This window comes from Spermophilus citellus, assembly GCF_964194105.1.
Source record: "Spermophilus citellus genome assembly, chromosome: 9".
Taxonomy (NCBI): Eukaryota; Metazoa; Chordata; class Mammalia; order Rodentia; family Sciuridae; genus Spermophilus; species Spermophilus citellus.
Window position 1 is genome coordinate 94,566,036 of NC_138191.1, and position 23,947 is coordinate 94,589,982.

General features: G+C 34.4%; 1 protein-coding gene across 2 annotated transcripts in view; it reads right to left on the bottom strand.

Moving 5' to 3' along the window:
- Positions 1-23,947, bottom strand: part of PRKAA2 (protein kinase AMP-activated catalytic subunit alpha 2) — a 70,899-nt gene that overhangs the window by 26,471 nt on the left and 20,481 nt on the right. For both annotated transcript variants that reach the window (XM_081308918.1, XM_081308919.1), the window contains exon 2: positions 5,656-5,797. In XM_081308918.1, coding sequence (XP_081165044.1) covers positions 5,656-5,797 — 142 coding nt within the window. The remainder of the gene's footprint in view (positions 1-5,655; positions 5,798-23,947) is intronic.

Here is a 23,947-nt window from a genome sequence, read left to right on the forward strand (position 1 = left end):
TATACTCCATGTTTGTATAAATATGTCAAAATAGAATCTACTGTCATATATAACTAAAAAGAACAAATAAAAAAAGTGAATTAAAAAAAATAACAAGGACTTTGTTATCATCTTGCCTGCCATGTTTGTCCAGTGCCTAGATGGCATCATCTGTTAAGTGAGTGGACTGAGGACCTCCTTCCCCACCTTATTTTGCTCCACCCCTACACACACTCCTGTGCCTGCCACACTAGACTGTTTCCAGTACTCTATATTCTTTACACTCATTCTTTTGTTCTTGCTTATCCTTCTAGATCTACATGGACTTTGCTGAAATGTCACCTCTTCATGTGTGTCACAAGTCACTGAACACTTACTAATATGCTAGAGGATGGAGAGTAAGGACACTCTATGACACTTCCACTTAGATGTCTCATGAAATTTCCTGCTTAACGTAGCCAACAAAGTCCCTTCAATGTTCACTCCTGCTCCACTGTTTCTTGTATTTCTCCTAGCCGCCCAAAATGGCCCCAACATTATCACCTACTACTTAAGCTAAAACCCCAGATTCTAATTGCTTAAGCCAAAAATAGGATTCCTTTTTTTCCAATACATCAATAATTCATCAGTTCTATTTATTAAAAAAAATAAAATATTCCTTCTAGGAATAATAAACTTGAGAGAGAAAGAAAAGTTCAGTTTCATTTCAAGTTTCAGATGACTACAATTTCAGAATGGAAAAATCCAATAAATAGTTCAATACTAGTGTTCAAAATTCAATAGAAATAAACAGTCCAGAGATATAGATTTGGGAATCTTTAGCACAGAGATTGCAAATGATGTTGCAGTAGTAATGCCATCACCTGAAGAAGGTTCCATCAGGACAACTGGTCTAGCACAGTAGCTGAAGTACAGTATTTAATGCGAGACTAATAATGAGTGGTCCTGAGGAGAAAGTTTTAGAAAGAGACAAGAATGGGAAAAGAAAACCAAAAATCTGGCATCCTGGAAACTCAGGGAATACAGCATTCAAGGTGATGGTAATAAACACTGATAAAAAGCTGTCTATAGGTTTAATGAGATATCGATTAAAATGAGTAGGCAGTCAGAAATATCTCTTCCAAATTAGAAAGTATTGATAAGTTAAAATCAAATTTCCCTAAAAACTATGGAAGACAGAAAACAAGATGAAAAATTCACCAAATCTAATTCATGAAAAAAATCTGTATTTGCATTTAAATCCCATTTTTTCATTTTAATTTTTACCTGTTGGATTGGGGCTGCTAATATGTTTGTGTTTTTTTTTTCAATTTGAGTTAATAAAGAAATCATTCAGTAAATATCCATCACCCTTGGCATTTAGTGTTCAAACTTTCTGGCTAATTCTAGAGACCCATTTTGAAATAAGGAAACTATTCTTGGCAGTTAGTCAAGACTACACAAAACAAGCAAAACCACTTTAAGGATCAGGTCTCTCTCCTTGTTTAAATCAGTAACACTATTAAAGGCTATGCCAATAACTTTGTTCAGTAGCTAGAATACATGAGTACTTTTTTAATTTTAAGTTCAGATCCATAGCTAAAGAGTAATGTGGCTGAATGAATTAAGCTCAAAGGTGAAAGCCAGAGGCTTTAAACACAAAATTTATCTCTGCCTATTATTTTATGACCAATTCTGAAAATGTTCAGAATGTTCCTTCAGAAAAACAAAATAGCAGATAATAAAATAATGCTAAATCAGAATGAGATTAGTCAAACAAAAATTAGAAATAATTATAGAACCATAAATAGTCACTGACAAATATTACATCAAAAACAAGAATTTATATCCCCATGACAACTGCAACTACTTACTGACAAAATGAAACCTGTGTTTTCAGGAATAGATCAAGAACTAGGTACGACACAAACCCCAAATGGGCTCTTTCAAGGTTATCATTTAAAAACTGATGGAGTCAAGGCATAAGGCAAATACAGAGATAACTTTACCCACTTTACTCTTCAGCATATGACACTCTAACCATTTCAGCTTTCTTTTCTCCTAGAAAGTAGACACTCATTTGCAAAGAGATTTCACTTAGAAGTCACATAGTAACTAGAATAAAGTCATTACTAACATGGAGTCAAGTGAGATATGAACTGGGTCAGTTAACTAAAAACCACTTGGACTTATGAAATCATGAGAACTAGATTCACTTCACAGTTTGCCAATTTTTGGTTTAGGGTCAATGAAATACTAAACATTTGACCAACACATTTAATCCCCAAATAACACTATAAGGCATCCTGTTTTTAAAGTTAAAAAACAAAGGACAGGAAATGTAAATCACCTCATAGGTTCTACTTTTTTATTAAATTATTTATTTATTCTAATTTGTTATACATGATGGCAGAATGTAATTTCATATTATACATATAGAGCACAATTTTTCAAGTCATTGATTGTACAAAGTATTTTCACACCATTCATGTCTTCATACATGTACTTAGGGTAATGACGTCTAACTCATTTCTATGCCCTTACCCTCCCCTTTCCCCTCTCTCCTCTTTGCCCTATCTAAAGTTCCTCCATTCCTCTCATGCTCCCTGCCCTCACCCCGCCCCTACATCACCATTATGAGTCAGCATCCTCATATCAAAGAAAACATCTGGCCTTTGGTTTTTTCGGATTGGCTTGCTTAACTTAGCATTCTCCAACTTAATCCATTTACCTGCAAATGTCATGATTTTATTCTCTTTTAATGCTGAGTATGGTTCCATTGTGTATATATTCCAAAGTTTCCCTATCCATTCATCTACTGAAGGGCATCTGGGTTAGTTCCATAATTTAGCTATTGTGAACTGTGCTGCTATAAACATTGACATGGCTGTGTCCCTGTAGTATGCTGTTTTTAAGTCCTTTGAGTATAAACCAAAGAGTGGGATAGGTGGGTCAAATGGTAGCTCCATTCCAAGTTTTCCAAGGAAATCTCCATACTGCTTTCCAGATTAGCTACACCAATTTGCAGTCCCATCATAGGTTGTATTTTATATATATATATATGAACACACACACACACCCAGTACTAGGGATTGAGCCCAGGGGCACTCTACCACTGAGCGACTTCCTCAACCCTTCAACCCTTTTTATTTTTAGAATAAAAATGAAAAGGGTCTTACTAATTTGTTGACATTGTCCTCAAACTTGCCATCCTCTTGCCTCAGCCTTCTAACTAGCTGGAATTACATGTGCATGCCATATATATATATATATGAATGATAGCCTTTAAAAATCTTAATACATACATTGGATCACCCAGCTTTGGGCCAGGATGATAACCTTATAATCAAATATTGCCATGTAATCTCACTAGTCTCATTTTTTTTTGTTTATAACTGAGTAAATTTTAAGTGAAGATCACATGACATGAAAGCTTATTTTAAGAATGAAAGTTTCATGGAAGCTGTGTGAGAACTGAGTTAATGCCATGCTAAACCAAACAAAGCCAGCTCTGAAGAAACATGGCACATTCATGCTATTTGTAAGAAGGCAAAGCCCTAGCCCTATCACAGAGCATACCAATTTGCAAATAGTTTACTAACAAGAAGTATAGCAGTAAAGACCAAATGAATGTTCCCAAATGCCACTAATAACTGCACCAGTCTTAAAATTAAGAATTTTAAGAATACTGCTGCATTAGTTTTCACTGCTGCCATACTTTAAAACTTTTGGCTTATAATAACATGAATCTTACAGTTCTGTAGATGAGAGGCCTGATATATGCATCAGTGAGCTGAAATTAAGGTGTTGGCAGGCCTGGGTTGCTTTCTGGAGGTTCTGGAAACACAGTACATTTCTTTGTATTTCCCCACTTTTAGAGACCACCTGCATTCATTCTTCAGCTATGGCCGCCTTCCTCCATTGTCAAAGCCAGCAACAGCCACCTGAATCCTTCTCAAGTCCTATCACTCTGACCTTGCTGCCATGCTCAAATATTTTTCTTTGACTCACTCCTCCTACCCCTTTTAAGGATTGTGTTAGTTTGCATGGGCCCACATAGATAATCCAAGATTATCTTTTATTTTAAAGTCAGCTGATAAACAACCTTAAATCCATGCTGCCATATATTCTACAATATTCACAGGTCCTAGGCATGAGAACACAGACATTTTGGAGGACCATTACTCTGTCTACCACAGCTATTTGCTAGTACTGTCACCAGATACACAATGGAACTTCATGGGTTATCAAGTTGGTTCTTATTAACAATGACATTCAAAGATTGCTCACTGACAAATGATAAGAAAAACATAATGTCTTATTTTAGTGAACTAGTAAACAAAGCTTCAGGTATATTAGCACTGCTTTCTTTATATATACTTACATCAACAGGTTTTTTTCTGCAAGATTATTTAAATCAAAAAATAAATACAGTACTGGAAATCTTCCTACTGTTTCTACTATTAAAGTTATTAACAACAATTTATATTTTACAAAAAAACATTTTTTGATACAGCATACTATGTGTTCTCATGCCTAGGATCTGTGAATATTATAGAATATACGGCAGCATGGATTTAAGGTTGCTTATCAGCTGACCTTAAAATAAAAGATAATCTTGGATTATCTATGTGGGCCCATGCAAATTTTGAATTTCATGGCTTTATATGTATTTAAATTATGACTTTATTTTGGTTTCATAATTATTTCAAAACTATACCTACATGGGTCTATACCTAGTTCTTTGAATACATACTGCATATTTATAGAAAAGTATATTAAAAATAGTTAAGTCAAAACCAGAGAACCATAAATTTATTTTTTCCCTTAGGAAGGAGTTATGTAACAGTTTTGAGAGACTAGAGTAGAAATTGATAGCACAGCATTCAATGTCAGATCTGAACTCAACTACTACCTCTGCTATACTAGCTATATGACTTTGGACTAGTTGCTGGTACTCATTAGGTATTCAGTCTCCTTGTCTATAAAATATTCCTACATTATAGGTTTACCATGAGCACAATATAAAATTATATATGCAAAATGCTCAGCATGATTCCTGGCTATTATCATGTATTCAATAAGATTAATATTTACTTTATAACACTGTAACCAAGCTTTAAAATAAAAATTAAAGACAAATTTCAATAACTAGAATATTACATGTCAATTAATATTAAACTGCAAAAAAAATTAAACTGTAAAACATTACTGCATATATTTAATAAATTTTTGGATATAATCAATTTAAATAAATTATCTTATTTTCTTATCTATTTAACTTATTTATCTTAAAAGTTACTTATCTTTGAAGTTTATAATTTAGTCACCCCAAATCCATTTATATTCCTCAAGTCTTTACTTAGTAATAATTATAGTACTATTTTTTTTTTTTTTACTATTTTCAATTCTACAAATAGTATGCTATGATAAAAAATTTTTAACAGTTACTCTACCTTTCCAAAAAAGAAAATGTACTGGTAGATTAACATAAAATGACTAGAAAAAAATCAGAAAAATGAATCTGCCTAGGAGTATGGAATGCCTAAATAATTTTAAAGTAAATACTGAAGACTCAACTTCCAAGGCTAATATTTTTGTAAGTTTAACTCAAGATAATTAACTGTAAAATTCGTTTAAAACTATTCCAAGACAGTTTTTTTAATATCATCGTGTATCACGTACAAAAATACTTACAGTTTGATAATATGAGGATGACGGAAGAGTTTTAGATTTTGAATTTCTCGTTTTATTTTTCCAACAACATCTAAACTGCGAATCTTCTGTCTATTTAAGATTTTAACTGCCACTTTATGGCCTGTCAATTGATGTTCTCCAACTAAAGAAAAAGGAAAAAGCAAAACCTGTCATATCAGCACAACAATTTCTATTAATGCTTCCTCTTCTGTTATTGCCCTAAATTTCTTTACTCAAAAAATACCACTTTCAGACCGCCTCTTCCTACCAGCAGACTACTGCGTGAGCCCAGGCCCAGCCCAGACAGCCCACACCAGCCCATGGGGGACTCAGGGCTCACAGTAGGCCCAGGTTCACCCCCCACCCTCTGGGCAGACACCCGACTGAGCCTAGCCTCTGGCACACGACTGCCCCTTTCAACAAGCAAACTACCACAGGAGGTCAAGCCTGGCCCAGATCCGACCACACCTACTTGCACAGGATCCAGGTCCAGTGTAGGTCCGAGTTAGCCAAAGCCCCCCCCCCCCCCGAAACCTGGGAGCCTAAGCTTAACCCACTTCCATCTTGGGACACTGTAGTCATCGCCACAGCCTTCTCCACACAATAGCCTCTAACTTTTTGACAGCAGATGGGACCTAGAAGCTGCAGCACCTCACAGCAGTATTACCAAAGGGAGTATGAGGCCTACCCTTTCAGCCTCATTTCTGTAAGACATTTCTTCCATCTTGGGGCACCTCAACTATTATCTTGAGCTACCTTGGCTATATTTAGATGCAGTAGCATACATTGAGGGACACCAGCAGGGTCTAGAAGTCCAACATCAAGGTGAGGTAAAGACACTCTGCACGAGTAGTATAAGAATACAGGGAAGAAACTATAATATCACAGATCCACACTGCAAGAAAGGAAGACACATAGACAACATGAAAAAACAAGGGAGGAAAGTGCCCCAAACAAACCAGGATACTATAATAACAGAACCCATGGACAGCAAAGTTGATGAAATGTCAGAGAAGGAATTCAAAAGGTTTATAATTAACATAATCTGTGAATTATAGAATAACCTAAATGAGCAAATACAGGCAAAAACTGATCACTCCAACAAAAACATAAGAGAGCAATTACAGGTAGCAAAATATTACTGAGAGAGAGAGAGAGAGAGAGAGAGAGAGAGAGAGAGACAGAGACAGAGAGACAGACAGACAGACAGACAGACTGACTCTGGGGAAAAAAAAGTCGGAAATTCTGGAAATGAAGGATACAATAAATCAAATAAAAAACTCAATAGAAAGCATAACCAACAGATTAGATAACTTGGAAGAAAGAACATCAGATCATTAAGACAAAAGTATACAATCTGGAAAATATAGTTGATCACACAGTGAAGATAGTAAGAAACCATGAGCAAAGCATCCAAGAATTATCGGATAGCATCAAAAGACCAAATCTAACAGTTACTGGGATAGAGGAAGACACAGAGTTTCAAACCAAAGGAATGCACAATCTCTTCAATGAGATAATACCATAAAATTTCCCAAGCTTAATAACTGAATTGGAAAACCAATACAAGAGGCTTACAGGACACCAAATGTACAAAATTACAACAGATCTACACCAAGGCACATTGTAATGACAATGCCTAGCATACAGAATAAGAATAGAATCTTGAAAGCTGCAAGAGAGAGGAATCAGATCTCATATACAGGAGACCAATTCCTATCTCAGCAGATTTTTCAACCCAGACCTTCAAAGCCAGGAGATCATAGAACAACATATACCAAACTCTGAAAGAAAATGGACACCAACCAAGAATCTTATATCTAGCAAAACCAAGTTTTAGATTTGATGATGAAATAAAAACCATCCATGATAAACCAAAATAAAAAGAATTTACAACTAGAAAGCCTGCACAATGGAACAACCTCAGCCAAATATTCCACAAAGAGAAAGTGAAAAACAATGATGAAAATCAGCAGAAGAAGGAATTACACTAAAGGAAAATCTAAACAGAGGAGAAACCAAGTCACATTAAATACAAAAATAAACAAAAATGTCTGAGAATACAAATCATGTTTCAATAATAACCCTGAATGTTAATGGCCTAAACTTACCAATCAAAAGACATAGACTAGCAGATTGGATTAAAAAAAAAAAAAAAAGACCCTACAATATGCTGCCTCCAAGAGACTCATCCCATAGGAAAAGATATCCACAGATGGAACATGAAGGGTTGGGAAAAATTATACCACTCACGTGGACTGGGGAATCAAGCAGGGGTTTCCATCCTCAAGTCCTCATATCAAATAAAGTAGACTTCAAACTAAAGTCAGTCAAAAAGGATAAAGAAGGACACTAAATACTGCTCAAGGGAACCATACACTTAACAATTATAAATATATATGCCCCAAACAATGGAGCAGCTATGTTCATCAAACAAACTCTTCTCATGTTCAAGAGTCAAATAGACTACAACACAATAATTTTGGGTGATTTTAACACACCTCTTTCATCACTAGATAGATCTTCCAAACAAAACCTGAACAAAGAAACTACAAAACTCAAAAATACAATCAATATCTTAGACTTAACTGACATCTATAGAATATTTCATCCTTCAACAAGAGAATACACTTTTTTCTCAGCAGCACATGGATCCTTCTCCAAAACAGACCATATACTATGCCACAATGCAACTCTTAGCAAATATAAAAACGTAGAGATACTACCATGCATTCAATCAGATCATAATGGAATGAAATTAGAAATAAATGATAAAATAAGAAATAAAATCCACTCCAACACCTGGAAACTAAATAATATGCTACTGAGTAAACAATGGGTTACAGAAGATATCAAGAAAAGGATTTAAAAAATTTAGAGGTGAATGAGAACACAGATACAACATATCAAAATCTCTGGGACACTATGAAAGGAGTTCTAAGAGGAAGGTTCATTGCATGGAGTTTATTCCTTAAAAGAAGAAAAAGTTAACAAATAAGTGACTTAACATTATATCTCAAAGCCCTAGAAAAAGAAAAACAAATCAACACCAAAAGCAATAGAAGACAGGAAATAATTAAAATCAGAGCTGAAATAAATGAGATGGAACAAAAGAAACAATTGAAAACACTGACAGAAAAGTTGGTTCTTTGAAAAAATAAATAAAATTGACAGACCCTTAGCCATGCTAGCAAAGAGAAGGAGTGAGAAAACTCAAATTACTAACATATGTGATGAAAAAGAAAATATCACACAACAGACACTACAGAAACACAGAAGATAATTAGAAATTATTTTGAAAATTTGTATTCCAATAAAAGAAAATATCGAAGGCATTGAAAAGTTTCTAGAGTCATATAATTTGCTCAATTTGAATCAGGATGATATACAAAATTTAAACAGATCAATTTCAAGCAACAAAATAGAAGACACCACCAAAGTCTACCAACCAAGAAATGCCCAGGACTGGATGGATACACAGCCGAGTTCCATTAGACCTTTAAAGATTAACTAATACTAATACTCTTCAATTTATTTTAAGAAATAGAAAAAGAGGGAGCACTTCCAAACTCATTCTATGAGGCCAATATCACTCTGATTCCAAAAACAAGCAAAGGCATATCAAAAAAAAAAGAAAACTTCAGACCAATATCTCTAATGAACACAGATGCAAAAATTCTCAATAAAATTCTGGCAAATCAAATACAAAAACATATCAAAAAGATTGTGCACAATGATCAAGTGGGATTCATCCCTGGGATGCAAGTTTGGCTCAACATACAGAAATCAATAAATGTATTTCATCACATCAATAGACTTAAAGATAAGAATCATATGATCATCTCAATAGACACAGAAAAAGCATTTGACAGCACCCCTTTATGTTCAAAACATTAAAAAACTAGGGATAACAGGAACATATCTCAATATCATGAAGGCAATCTATGCTAAGCCCCAGGCCAATACCATTCTAAATGTATAAGGCATTCCCTCTAAAAACTGGAACAAGACCATGGTGCCCTCTTTCCCCACTTTTATTTAACATAGTTCTTGAAACACTGGCCAGAGCAATTAGACAAAAGAAATCAAAGGCATACACATAGAAAAATTAGAACTCAAATTGGCACTATTTGCTGATGATATGATTCTATACCTAGAAGACCCTAAAAGTTCTACCAGAAAACTTCTAGAACTAGTAAATGAATTCAGCAAAGTTGCAGGACACAAAATCAACATCCATAAATCAAAGGCATTTCTGTATATCAGTGACAAATCCTCAGAAAGGGAAATGAGGAAAACTATGCCATTAACAATTGCCTCAAAAAAAATAAATTAAATTAAAATACTTGGGAATCAATTTAACAAAAGAGGTGAAAAATCTATATAATGAAAATTACAGAACCCTAAGGAAAACCTTAGAAGATGGAAAGATCTACCTTGCTCTTGAATAGGGAGAATTAATATTATCAAAATGACCATACTTCTAAAAGCACACTATATAGATTTAATGCAATTCCAATCAAAATCCCAATGACATTCCTCATAAAATAGAAAAAGCAATCATGAAATTCATCTGGAAAAATATAGACCCAGAATAGCTAAAGCAATCCTTAGCAGGAAGAGGAAAGCAGGTGGCATCACTATACCGGACCTTAAACTATACTACAGTGCAACAGTAACAAAAACAACATGGTATTGGCACCAAAAGAGACTGGCGGATCAATGGTACCGAATAGAGGACACAGAGACAAACCCACAAAATTACAATTACCTTGTATTAGACAAAGGTGCCAAGAACATGCATTGGAGAAAAGACAACCTCTTCAACAAATGGTGCTAGGAATTGGAAATCCATATGCAACAAAATAAAATTAAACCCCTATCTCTCACCATGCACAAAACTCAACTCAAAACATATCAAGGTCTTAGGAATAAAAGCAGAGACCCTGCATCTAACAGAAGAAAAATTAAGTCCTAATCTCCATCATGTGGACTCCTTTGGCACAAGATTAAAGAAAGAATCAATAAATGGGATGGACTCAAAGTAAAAAGTTTCTTCTCAACAAAAGAAACAATCTGTAAGGTAAATAGAGAGCCTAAATCTTGGGAGCAAATCTTTACCCCTCACACATCAGATAGAGCACCAATCACTAGGGTATATAAAGAACTCAAAAAGTTAAAACACCAAAAAAACCCAAATAATCCAATCAATAAATGGGCCAAGGACCTGAACAGACACTTCTCAGAAGAGGATACATAGTCAATCAACAAATATATGAAAAAATGTTCATCATCACTAGCAATTAGAGAAATGCAAATCAAAAACCACTCTAAGGTTTAATCTCACTCTAGTCAGAATGGCAGCTATTATAAATACAATCAACAAGTGTTGGCGAGGATGTGGGGAAAAAGGTACACTCATACAGTGCTGGTGGGACTACAAATTGGTGCAGCCAATATGGAAAGCAGTATGAAGATTTCTTGGAAAATTGAGAATGGAACTACCATTTGACCCAACTATCCCTCTCCTTGGTCTATACCCAAAGGACTTAAAAACAGCATACTACAGGGACACAGCCACATCAATGTTTATAGCAGCACAATTCACAATAGCTAAACTGTGGAACCAACCTAGATGCCCTTCAATAGATGAATGGATAAAAAATAATGTGGCATATATACACAATGGAATATTACTCAGTAATAAAAGAGAATAAAATCATGGCATTTAGGTAAATGAATGGAGTTGGAGAAGATAATGCTAAGTGAAGTTAGCCAATCCCAAAAACCAAATGCTGAATGTTTTCTCTGATGTAAGGAGGCTGATTCATAGTTGGGTAGGGAAAGGGAGCATGGGAGGAATAGAGGAACTCTAGATAGGGCAGAGGGGTTGGAGGGGAAGTAAAGGGGCATGGGGTTAGAAATCATGGTCAAATGTGAGGGTCATTATTATCCAAAGTACATGTATGAAGACACCAATTTGTGTGAATATACTTTATACAACCAGAGATATGAAAAATTGCACTTTATATGGGCAATAAAATTGTCATATATAAATTTTAAAAATTAATTTAAAAAGAGACATTCATGCAGTGAACAACTACCTAATGAATGCTTACTATGGTAAGGGCTGCACTATTTACACTTACAATATACTTGGGATGTTAAGCGGTAGACAAAGTTGTTCTGTAACACTGCTAGCTGTCACCCAGTATCTATTGCATCTTTCATTCCCAGACATGACTCCCAAGTTACACTTGAGCACCTGGCTACTCAGACAATAGACTGAAACCCAATACCTCTTGTAACTAGATGTGGCTATGAGTACATTTTTCCCAGTAACACATAACCAGAAATGTCCTTGGGAGCTTCTTCCTCAGCCCCTCAGTACCTCAATTCTCAAGGTTATCATTTTGAACCCTGAGGTCAGATCTGGCAGCAGGGAGAAACAAGAGAGAGAAGCACCCACTTTGGGGTCCATCCAGCAGGACAGCATGAACCACCTCCTCAGACTTAACAGGAGATCAAAATACTCTTGGATCCCATTTACGTCCCTCTTATTCTGACAATTTCTGTCCTCATAGCTGAATCTAATACACTATTCAGAATACTTTAAAACTCACTTCAAATCTCCAATTTTATTGAGCAACCATACATAGATTGATGGAAATAAATTATCACATACTGCCCATACAATTCCTTGAATTAGAGAGTTAAAAAAGCTCAAAAAAATTATCATCCATTACTAGACCATTTTGGTTTTCCTAAATTTTTGTCAAAATATGCTCTAAAGCTGTGAGATTTTAAGGGGAAAATAATCTACACTCACCAGAACTATGCCTTTTATAATTTTACATTTGACAAGGTGAAGAGCTACCACATAGAAGGAATGGAACTGATTTATACAGTTCTAGGAGGCAGAAGTACAAATAATCAATAGAAATGTTTTCAACTGATAATCATGCGTTCTATGACGTCTCTCCCCAACCCCCTTTTCACCATGTTTGCCTATACTGAAAATTTCATTTTTTTTTTAGGTAGCTACTATTCTTTGAATGTATTTTTTTTCCACAGGATATATACTACAGTTGAAAATCTACTTGATTCTCCATTGATCTCTTGATTATTTGTTGAGAGGGGGTCAAAAGCCATTGTCAGGGACTCGTCAGCTGGTAACTGCAAACCAGGAAAATAGACCAAGGAATGCCTATAAACTTGATCAGGAACATGCAGTGTGGTGGAGCAGGGATTTAAACCCAGGCAGCATATCTTCAGAATCAGTTCTCTTAACCACATCGTCCAGGATTCAAATGGAAGCTGAGCCATTTGTCAGGATTACTATAAGATAAATTCTTAAACTACATAATAGATTGGACTAGATCAAGCCTAATTCCTCTTCCAACTCTAAGATCTCTCTAATTATACCTGCAAGGATCATTCCATACTGAAGAGTATAAATCTTTTAAACCACTCCTGCCTCTTGATGATTTTTGATGACCATTTTTTGTATATTTTACAACTCTGACACATTTTTCTTAATGCATAGCAGGCAAGACTTCACACAGTTATTTATGCAGGTGTAAATACACAATTGTTCTGTGAAAAGATTCTAACTTTTCAAAATTCCAACATCATTTCCAAATGAAATTTAGCATTTTTTATCAAAGGTACATAACCTATAATTTTATGATGCACAATTTAGAATATTTCTCTGTATATTAATTCATATTAAACATTTCCTCAATTTTGACATACCATGTAATTTATTCATTTATATATTTATTTTGGTACTGGAGATCAAACCCAGGGGTGCTTAATCACTTAGTCACCTACTAGCCTGTTTTATTTTTTATTTTGAGACAGTATCTTACTAAGTTGCTTAGGGCCTCATTAAGTTTTGCGGCTGGATTTGAGCTTTCCATCCTCCTGTATAAGCCTCCCAAGGCACTGGGATTACAGGCATGAGCCACCACATCTGGCTAACATTATACCATATCATTTAAAATATTATTATGCCTTACAAAAAAAGAGAGAAATGATTAAAAATAAGTTATTAATTCAGGCCTCTATTAGAACCCATTTATCTGCTAGACTCAAACAAAGCAAAGAACTGATAAAATGTCCTTGTGCTATAAAGGCTACAAAAATACTATATAATAATTTGAACTATGTCAGGCAGGAAAAAGTTAAGACCACAGGAATAATTTCACGTCCAACCGGATCAGTAACTGCATAGAATATTTCCTCTCCTCTACACAGTCCTTAACCTATGTACTCTTAACCTACGTTTTTGAACTTCAAGTTTTTTCTCACTGAAATAATGATATTCATAGGCTGTGCTCCTAGGAAATTATTAGTGTATCTAAGGAAAATCAAGTCTATCACCATATTTTTCCTATATAGTAAAATAAGGTCTCTCACTATATTACAGAACATGGCTAAAAAATGTTTCCTAAAATCTTCAAGGTATATGTGGGATATTCTGACACAATTTAGGCTACAAAAATATACACTAAATGTTTCAGGAGGGTCTTCAAATGAAAGCACAAGAGAGACTTTGAAGAGAGGAAGAGTTAGGTATCATCCTTCCAAGGGGCACAGGAGTTACTTTGTAATCCAGGTCTTTCCCTGTGGACAACCTTCACGTAGTGTAATCTATAGGAGGGATATCTAATGGTAATGTCTAATTCCTGCCCACACATCTGGGAAGAACTATATCTAGTGTTATGTCTGAATGCATACACACATCATAAACATTTTACATACATTTACTTTAACCTTATAAAACAATCCTTTGAGGAAATCTGTCAGATAAAGAAAATAAAGTTCAGAGAACTTAAAAATGACCAGTAATAGATGAAAACCAGTATTCAGATCTGATTCTAAAGCCTAGATGCTGAATGATCATATACTACACTCTTGTCATGGCTACCCAACAAAAGATATGACTCATAATTCTAAAATAATATATATATATATATATATATATATATATATATATATATATATATAATATTACAAGTATTACCACAAATAATAATTTATGGTTGGGAGAAAAGATACTCAAAATTCCAATTTTAGAGACCAGAAACATAGCCTTCTAGATAGAGTGAATTTCACTCTATCATAGATAGATATCATGGATAGAGTGAAATTTTGGGCTGCTCTGTCTACAAGATCCTAATAGTCTTAGGGAAAGACCTTGATATTGGCCCTAGGTTTAAGGAATAGGAGAAAAAAGTAGGGAACAAAAAAAAAAAAAAAAAGGAAATGAGTAATGAATATGGCTAAGTTTTGGGCAGAAAGCACATTTATCAGTCTTCATAATCTCCTTTGCTGTAGACCCCAGGATTAAAAACAGTTGTCTTCGGCTGGAGTTGTGGCTCAGTTGTAAAGTGCTTGCCTAGCTTGTATGAGGTACCGGGTTTGATACTCAGCACCGCATATAAATAAAGATCCATCGATGTCTAAAAAATATTTTTTAAAAAAAGAAGTTGTCTTTCCACTGCTAATTGCTTTTGACCAAAGTGTCCATACATTATGATATAATTCCATAGGAAGAAAGATAAGTTTTCTGTATATTCTCCAGCTGCAAGTAAGGAAGGCTGACTGAAATAAAAACTAGAGGAATACTAGAGAATGCTCTATGGTGACACTGACCAGAATTTATGGGACTCAGGTCAAATTACTATCCCAAGTAGAATGGAGGATCCACTGATACTGGGAAGTTAGATCCCATCTTATAGTATGTTATGCCCTTATTTGGGAAAACTGGGAGCAAGAGGTCCTCAGAATGACTTATGTAAAACTGGAAGACTTCATACATCACATCAAAGATGTAAATATAAAGTATTTCTATAATACATACACAAACTTCTGCTTACCATTACAGATCGCTTTTCACTATTCCCTCACCTCAAATGTGATATATATATACTTCAGTCATTTAGAACTACTTGAAATTCTTTCTAAGGACTCTACATCTTCTCAATGCCCAGTTCTTGATAAGCATTTAGTAAGTTTCAGAGGAATTTTATTCAGTAGACAATGAATGCTATTAACAATGAACCATTTCCATCCTTGATCTCCAGTGCTTTGCCTAAGTCTCACTTGTTTTTCAAAATTGAGCTTGAGAACCATTTTTCCCAGTAAGCAGTACCTAACCACCACCCCTAACAACCCCACTCATTCCAACAACTCAAAAGTCTACCCCTCCAATGTGCCTTTCCAATCCTTCTCCTTGGTGGCGCTTCAAGGGCTGTAATTATTTTTATTGTTGTTGATCTTCATAGCAACCAACTCCATGAGAAATGTCTACATCTCATCTATCTTCCATCCTCAGCTTCTGGCACAGTGCCTAATAACTGACATTCAGTTAACTACTTATTTACCATATGGATAAAATGCATGACTAATACTAACATTTGGGATGCATAAACATATGACCTAGGCCTCATACTCTACTAGTATCTCGGCTTTAGAATTTGAAAGGGATACGCAAACTGGATGAATTAATCATTCTCATACTTGAGGGAAACCAACACATATCAAAGGAGGTGTATTATCTATACATTCCAAGACACCCCGCCCATCCAATATGGTACTGCCTTCCAGGGAACTTCTAAATATGGAAAAGTATTAATAAAAGAAATACTAACCATCAGCATCAGAACTACAATATTCTTAAAGTCTAGTCATTAAGGAAGAAACTGTATGGCTTCCAGGAAAACAAAATTAGAAAAGAGGAGCTGCAGATGGCCAATAAGCATGTGAAAAGGAACTCAACATTGTTAATTATCAGGAAATGTGAAATAAAAGCACAATGAAATTCAATACCACAGAATACCCTACAATAAACACAGACATCACTAAGTACTGGTGAGAACACAGAGTACCCAGAACTTTTACATGTGTACTCTATGACTCATCTAATCCTAAGTATATAACCAACAGTGATGTATAAATAAAACATTCTTAGATGCCTGGAGATTGTTATAAGAAATTCTCAATGCTGCTGGTCCACGGGCTTAAGGTTTAGGTAGCAAAGATGTAAGAAATAGAAAAAAAAAGTACAGTAAACTGTAGAAAAAAAACTAGCCAGAGTGGGTATCCAAAGCAGAATGAAAGCACCAGAAAATCCTGTGGTCTAGAAGGTAAAGCCTTGGAGAAAAGCAGTTATGATATCAATAGGAAATAGTATGCAGTTTTGAATCCCTACTACATACCAGGAACTTTGTGTGTATGTGTATGCACACATATATGTATACAACTACATTCATATACACATATATAAATATACAATTTGTATGTATATATATATACATTATTAATTACTTTATAATTTTTTTTAAAATTTAGACCCTCCAAAATTCTTATAGGAGAGCAGTGAGGCTCACAGAATTGAAGAAACTTACCAAATATTCAGATAGCAAATAAACATTAGAATTGTGATTCAAAGCAGTATCTTGTTAGTCCCTAAGCAATTCTCAGGAGAAAAATTAAGATTGCTATTTTCCTATTTCCTAAGAGTCCTATTGCTCCTGGTAAGCCGACTTAAAACAACACTTGAGCTAAAAACAAAAATACAATAGAATCTATTTCTTAAAGGTATGCGGTGTATTCCCAAACATAACCTGATGGGTGTTTAAATCAAGTTATATGTCAGAAAAAAAGAATTCTTAAGTTTAACTTCTAAAAAAGCTTTCACATTAATAAGGCATGTTCTAAATTATTTTGAACAAATGACTATGTATGTAAGATACACTTGTCGAGAATCATATTACTAGCTAAGAGAAAATACCTGAAAGAACAAGAACAAAAAATTATTTATCAAGGACATAGTCACTGTTGAAAAGCAATTGTATACTTAAAAATATAGAATACCATCCTAAATAATAAGCCTTTTAAACATCATTAGAATACTATATTGTTACAACATTGTGAAGCTCATAAGTCTAGCTCTATAAGACAAATGAAAAAACATGTAGCTGCTGTTATATTAGTGGTGGGTACCTGTGATAGTACCATAAATGGACTCATAAATATTAAATTGCAAACAATATTAATGGAAATAAATATAATATTCTGGAAAACCATAACAGATGATGCACAAATGTAGTCCCAGTAGCATGATAGTTAACAAATCTTTAAAAATGAAATATTTCTGACTACAATGAAAAAAAACTAGAAATCAAAAGAAACTTTGAAATTATATAAATAGAGTCTGAACAACACACTTGTGAATAAACAATAGGTTCTAAAAGATAATCAAAAAGGAAATTTAAAAAATGTCTCAAAACAAATGAAAATGGAAACAACATCCCAAAACTTATAGGCACAACAAAAGCAGTTTTAAAGGGGATTCTATAGCAATAAGAAAAAATATTTCTTATTTGCCTCTCGATTCATTAGGGTTGTTGGTCTACATTAAAAAAATGTATTAAGATTTCAAAGAAACAATCTAATAATACATCTCAAGAACCTAGAAGAACAAAACAAATCCAAAAGTAGTAGAAGAAATAACAAATTTTAGAGCAAGAAAAGAGAAATACAAAAGATAAATGAAACTAAGTTGTTTTTTAAATTTTTTATTCTAATATGCTATATATGACAGTAGAATACATTATAATTCATAGTACACTTACAAAGCATAATTTTTCATATCTCTGGTTGTATACAAAGTATATTCATACCATTCATGTCTTCATACATGTACTTAGGGTAATGATGTCCATCTCATTCCACCCTCATTTCCACCCACATGGCCCTCCCTTAACTTCCCACTTCTTCCCTATCTTCTAGAGTTTGTCTATTTCTCCCATGCTCCCCTTCCAACCCCATTATGAATCAGCCTCCTCATATCAGAGAAAACATTCAGCATTTGGTTTTTTGGGATTGGCTAATTTCACTTAGCATTATATTCTCAAACTCCATCCATTTACCTGCAAATGCCATGATTTTATTCTCTTTTATGTTCCATTGTGTGTGTGTGTGTGTGTGTGTGTGTGTGTGTGTATATGTATATGTATGTGTGTGTGTGTGTGTATATATATATATATATATATATATATATATATATATATATATATCCATTCATCTACTGAACGGCATCTAGTTTGGTTCCACAGTTTAGCTATTGTGAATTGTGCTGCTATAAACACTGACGTGGCTGTGTCCCTGTAGTATGCTGTTTTTAAGTCCTCTGAGTATAGACCAAGGAGAGGGATAGCTGGGTCAAATGGTGGTTCCATTCCCAGTTTTCCAAGGAATCTCCATACTACTTTTCATATTGGCTACACTATTTTGCAGTCCCACCAGCAATGTATGAGTATGCCTTTTCCCCCACATCCTCACCAACACTTACTGTTGTTTGTTTTTTAAAGATGTTGATGAACCTTTATTTTGTTCATTTATTTATATGCAGTGATGGGAATCGAACCCAGTGCAAGCGCTCTACCACTGAGCCATAACCCCAGCCCATGTTATTTGATTCTTAATAGCTGCCATTCTGACTGGAGTGAGATGAAATCTTAGAGTAGTTTTGATTTGCTTTTCTCTAATTGCTAGAGATGTTGAACAATTTTTCATGTATTTTTGATTGATTGTATCATCTTCCGAGAAGCGTCTGTTCAGTTCCTTGCCCCATTGATTGGATTATTTGTTTTTTGTTCGTTTGTTGGTTGGTTGGTGTTAGCTCTTTGAGTACTTTATATACCCTAGAAATTAGTGTTCTATCTGATGTGAAAGTGGTAAAAAATTTGCTCCCAAGATGTAGGCTCTCTATTCACCTCACTGATTGTTTCTTTTTCTGAGAAGAAGCTTTTTAGTTTGAATACATCCTATTTATTAATTCTTTATATTAATTCTTACACTATAGGAGTCTTATTAAGAAAGTAGGGATCTAATCTGATATAATGGAGATTTGGGCCTACTTTTTCTTCCATTAAATGCAGGGTCTCTGGTTTTATTTCCAAACTTTTGAGTTGGGTTTTGCGCATGGTGAGAGATAGGGGTTTAATTTTATTTTTCCCAGCATCATTTGTTGAAAAGTCTATCTTTTCTCCAATGAATGTTTTTGGTGCCTTTGTCTAATAGAACTATAATTATGTGGGTTAGTCTCTGTGTCCTCTGTTCTGTACCATTGGTCTACCAGTCTGTTTTGGTGTCAATACCATGCTGTTTTGTTTTTTTTTTTTTAAGAGAGAGTGAGAGAGGAGAGAGAGAGAGAATTTTTAATATTTATTTTTTAGTTCTCAGCGGACACAACATCCTTGTTGGTATGTGGTGTTGAGGGTCGAACCCGGGCCGCACGCATGCCAGGCGAGCGCGCTACTGCTTGAGCCACATCCCCAGCCCCAATACCATGCTGTTTTTGTTACTATTACTCTCTAGTATAGTTTAAGGTCTGGTATAGTGATGCCACCTGCTTCACTCTTCCTGCTAAGGACTGCTTTAGCTATTCTGGGTCTCTTATTTTTCCAGATGATTTTCATGACTCCTTTTTCTATTTATATGAGGAATGTCCCTGGGCTTTTTATTGGAATTGCATTAAATCTGTAGAGTGCTTTTGGAAGTATAGTCATTCTGACAATAATAATTCTGCCTATCCAAGAACAAGGAAATCCTTCCATCTTCTAAGGTCTTCATTAATTTCTTTCTTTAGCATTCTGTAGCTTTCGTTATAGAGGTCTTTAACTTCTTTGTTAGGTTGATTCTCAAGGTTTTTTTTTTTTTGAGGCTATTGTAAATGAGGTAGTTTTTCTCATTTCCCTTACTGAGGATTTGTCACTGATATACAGAAATGTCTTGATTTATGGGTGTTGATTTTGTATCCTGCTACTTTGCTGAATTCATTTACTATCATTTGCTGACGATATGATTCTATACCTAAAAACTTCTAAAAAGTTTTCTGGTGGAACTTTTAGGGTCTTTTAGGTATAGAATCATATCGTCAGCAAATAGTGCTAATTTGAGATCTTCTTTTCCTATCTGTATCCCTTTCATTTCTTTTGTCTAAGTGCTCTGGCCAGTGTTTCAAGAACTATGTTAAAGAGAAATGGTAAAAGTGGGCATTACTGTCTTGTTCCAGTTTTTGAAGGAAATGCCTTCAATTTTTCTCCATTTAGAATGATGTTGGCCTGGGGCTTAGCATAGATAGCTTTTAGAATGTTAAGATGTTCCTGTTATCCCTAGTTTTTCTAATGTTTTGAACATGAAAGGGTGTTTTATTTTGCTGATGCTTTTTCTGTATCTATTGAGATGATAATATGGTTCTTATTATCTTTAAGTCTATTGATGTGATGACTTACATTTATTGATTTCAATGTTAAACCAACCTTGCATCCCTGGAATGAAACCCACTTGATCATGGTGCACTATCTGTTTGATGTGTTTTGTATACAATTTGCCAAAATTTTATTGAGAATTTTTGCATCTATGTTCATTAAGGATATTGGTCTGAAGTTTTCTTTCTTTGATGTGTCTACCTGGTTTTGGAATCAGGGTGATATTTATCTCATAGAATGAGTTTGGAAGAATTCCCTCTTTTTCCATTTCCTAAAATAAATTGAAAAGTATGAGTATTAGTTCTTCTTTAAAGGTCTTGTAGAACTCGGCTGTGTATCCATCTGGTCCTGGGCTTTTCTTGGTTTGTAGGCTTCTTATGGCATCTTCTATTTCATTGCTTGAAATTGATCTGTTTAAATTGTGTATATCATCCTGATTGAATTTGAACAAATTGTATATGACTTTAGAAATTTGTCAATGCCTTAAATATTTCCTATTTTATTGGAGTACAAGTTTTCAAAATAATTTCTAATTATCTTCTGTATTTCTGTAGTGTCTGTTATGATATTTCATCACATATGTTAATAATTTGATTTTTCTCTCTTCTTCTCTTCATTTGTATGACTAAGGGTTTGTCAATTTTATTTATTTTTTCTAAGAACCAACTTTTTGTTTTGTCAATTTTTTGTTTGTTTGTTTCAATTTCATTGATTTCAGTTCTGATTTTAATTATTTCCTGTCTTCTACTGCTCCATGTGTTGATTTGTACTTCTTTTTCTAGGGCTTTGAGATGTAACATTAAGTCAAATATTTGTTCACCTTTTCTTCTTTTAAGTAATGAATTGCATGCAATAAACTTTCCTCTTAGTACTGCTTTCATAGTGTCCCAGAGATTTCAATAATTATATCTGTGTTCTCATTCACCTCTAAGAATTTTTAAATCTCCTCCTTGATGTCTTTTGCAACCCACTTTTGCTGTTCATTCAGTAGTATATTATTTAGTCTCCAGGTGTTGGAATAGCTTTTTTATTTTATCATTGATTTCTAATTTCATTCCATTATGATCTGATAGAATGCAGGGTAGTATCTCTATTATATTTGCTAAGAGTTGCTTTGTGGTATATGATGTATTTTAGAGAAGAATCCATGTGCTGCTGAGAAAACAGTGTATTGATTCCCTGAAAGATGAAATATTCTATAAATGTCAGTTAAGTCTGAGATATTGACTGTATTATTGAGTTCTATAGTTTCTTTGTTTAGATTTTGTTTGGAAGATCTATCCAGTGGTGAAAGAGGTGTGTTAAAGTCACCCAGAACTACTGTGTTGTTATCTATTTAACTCTTGAACTTGAGAAGAGTCTGTATGATGAAAGTAGATGCTCCATTGTTTGGGGCATACAAATTTATTATTGTTACGTCTTGTTGATGAATGGGTCCTTTAAGCAGTATGAAATATCCTTCTTTATCCTTTTTGATTAACTTTGACATGAAGTCTACTTTATTTGATACAAGGATGGAAACCCCTGCTTGCTTCCACAGTCCATGTGAATGATATGATTTTTCCCAACCTTCACCGTCAGTCTGTGGATGTCTTTTCCTATGAAATGAGTCTCTTAGAGGCAGGATATTGTTGGGTCTTTTTTTAAATCCAATCTGCCAGTCTTTATCTTTTGATTGGTGAATTTAGGCCATTAACATTCAGGGTTATTATTGAGACATGATTTGTATTCCCAGCCATTTCTGTTTACTTTTGGTATTTAACTTGTCTTGGTTTATCCTTTGATTAGCTTTTCCTTTAGTGTAATACCTTCCTTGGCTGATTTTCATTGTTGTTTTTCAATTCCTCTTCATAGAATATTTTGCCAAGGATATTCTGTACTGTAGGCTTTTGAGTTGTAAATTCTTTTAATTTTTATTCATCATTGGAAGGTTTTTATTTCATCGTCAAATCTAAAGCTGAGTTTTGCTGGATATAATATTTTTGATTGGCATCCATTTTCTTTCAGAGCTTGATATATGTTGTTCCAGGATCTTCTAGCTTTCAGAGGTTTGGTTGAAAATTCTGCCGTTACCCTAATTCATCCCCCCCCCCTTTTATGGAATCTGATTCCTTTCTATCGTGGCTTTTAATATTCTCTCCTTATTCTGTATGTTAGGCATTTTCATTATAATGAGCCTTGGTGTGAATCTCTTATGACTTTGTACATTTGGTGTTCTGTAAGCCTCTTGAATTTGGGCTTCCAGTTCATTCTTCATGTTTAGAAAACTTTCTGATATTATTTCACTGAATAGATTGCTCATTTCTTTGGTTTGGAACTCTATGCCTTCCTCTATCCCAGTAACTCTTAAATTTGGTCTTTTTATGCTATCCCATATTTCCTGAATGTTCATGGTTTCTTAGAATTTTCACTATGTGATCTTACATTCAAGATTATATTTTGTCTTCATTTTCTGAGGTCCTGTCTTCCAAGTGGTCTAATCTGTTGGTGATACTTTCAATTGAACTTTTAATTTGGTTTGTTTCTTTTATTTCAAGGATTTCTGTTTGGTTTTTTTAAGAACCTCTATCTCCCTATTGAAGTTATCTTTTGCTTCCTGTATTTGTTTATGTAGCTCTTTGTCAAAATGATCTTTTGCTGCCTGTATTTGCTCTCTTATATTATCCTTTAATTCACAGAACATTTTAATTATGTTCATCCTGAACTCTTTCTCTCTCATTTCTTCTGCTGTGATGGTCATGGATTCTAATAATATGGAATCTTTATTTGTTTGAGGCACTTTCTTCTCTTGTCTTTTCATACTGCTTGTGTGTCTACCCTTCTAGCACTGTGGATCCAAGACATTACTGTTTTTACCTTATAGGCTTATAGTGCCCCTGTAAGGTTCCAATACCTCTCCTTTGAGGTGAAAAACAATGTTAACAGATCCAAGGATAGATAATATACACCCTAAAAACACCCTAAATGTTCACTATTAAGATTTTTACAGTTTGGTCACAATATACAGA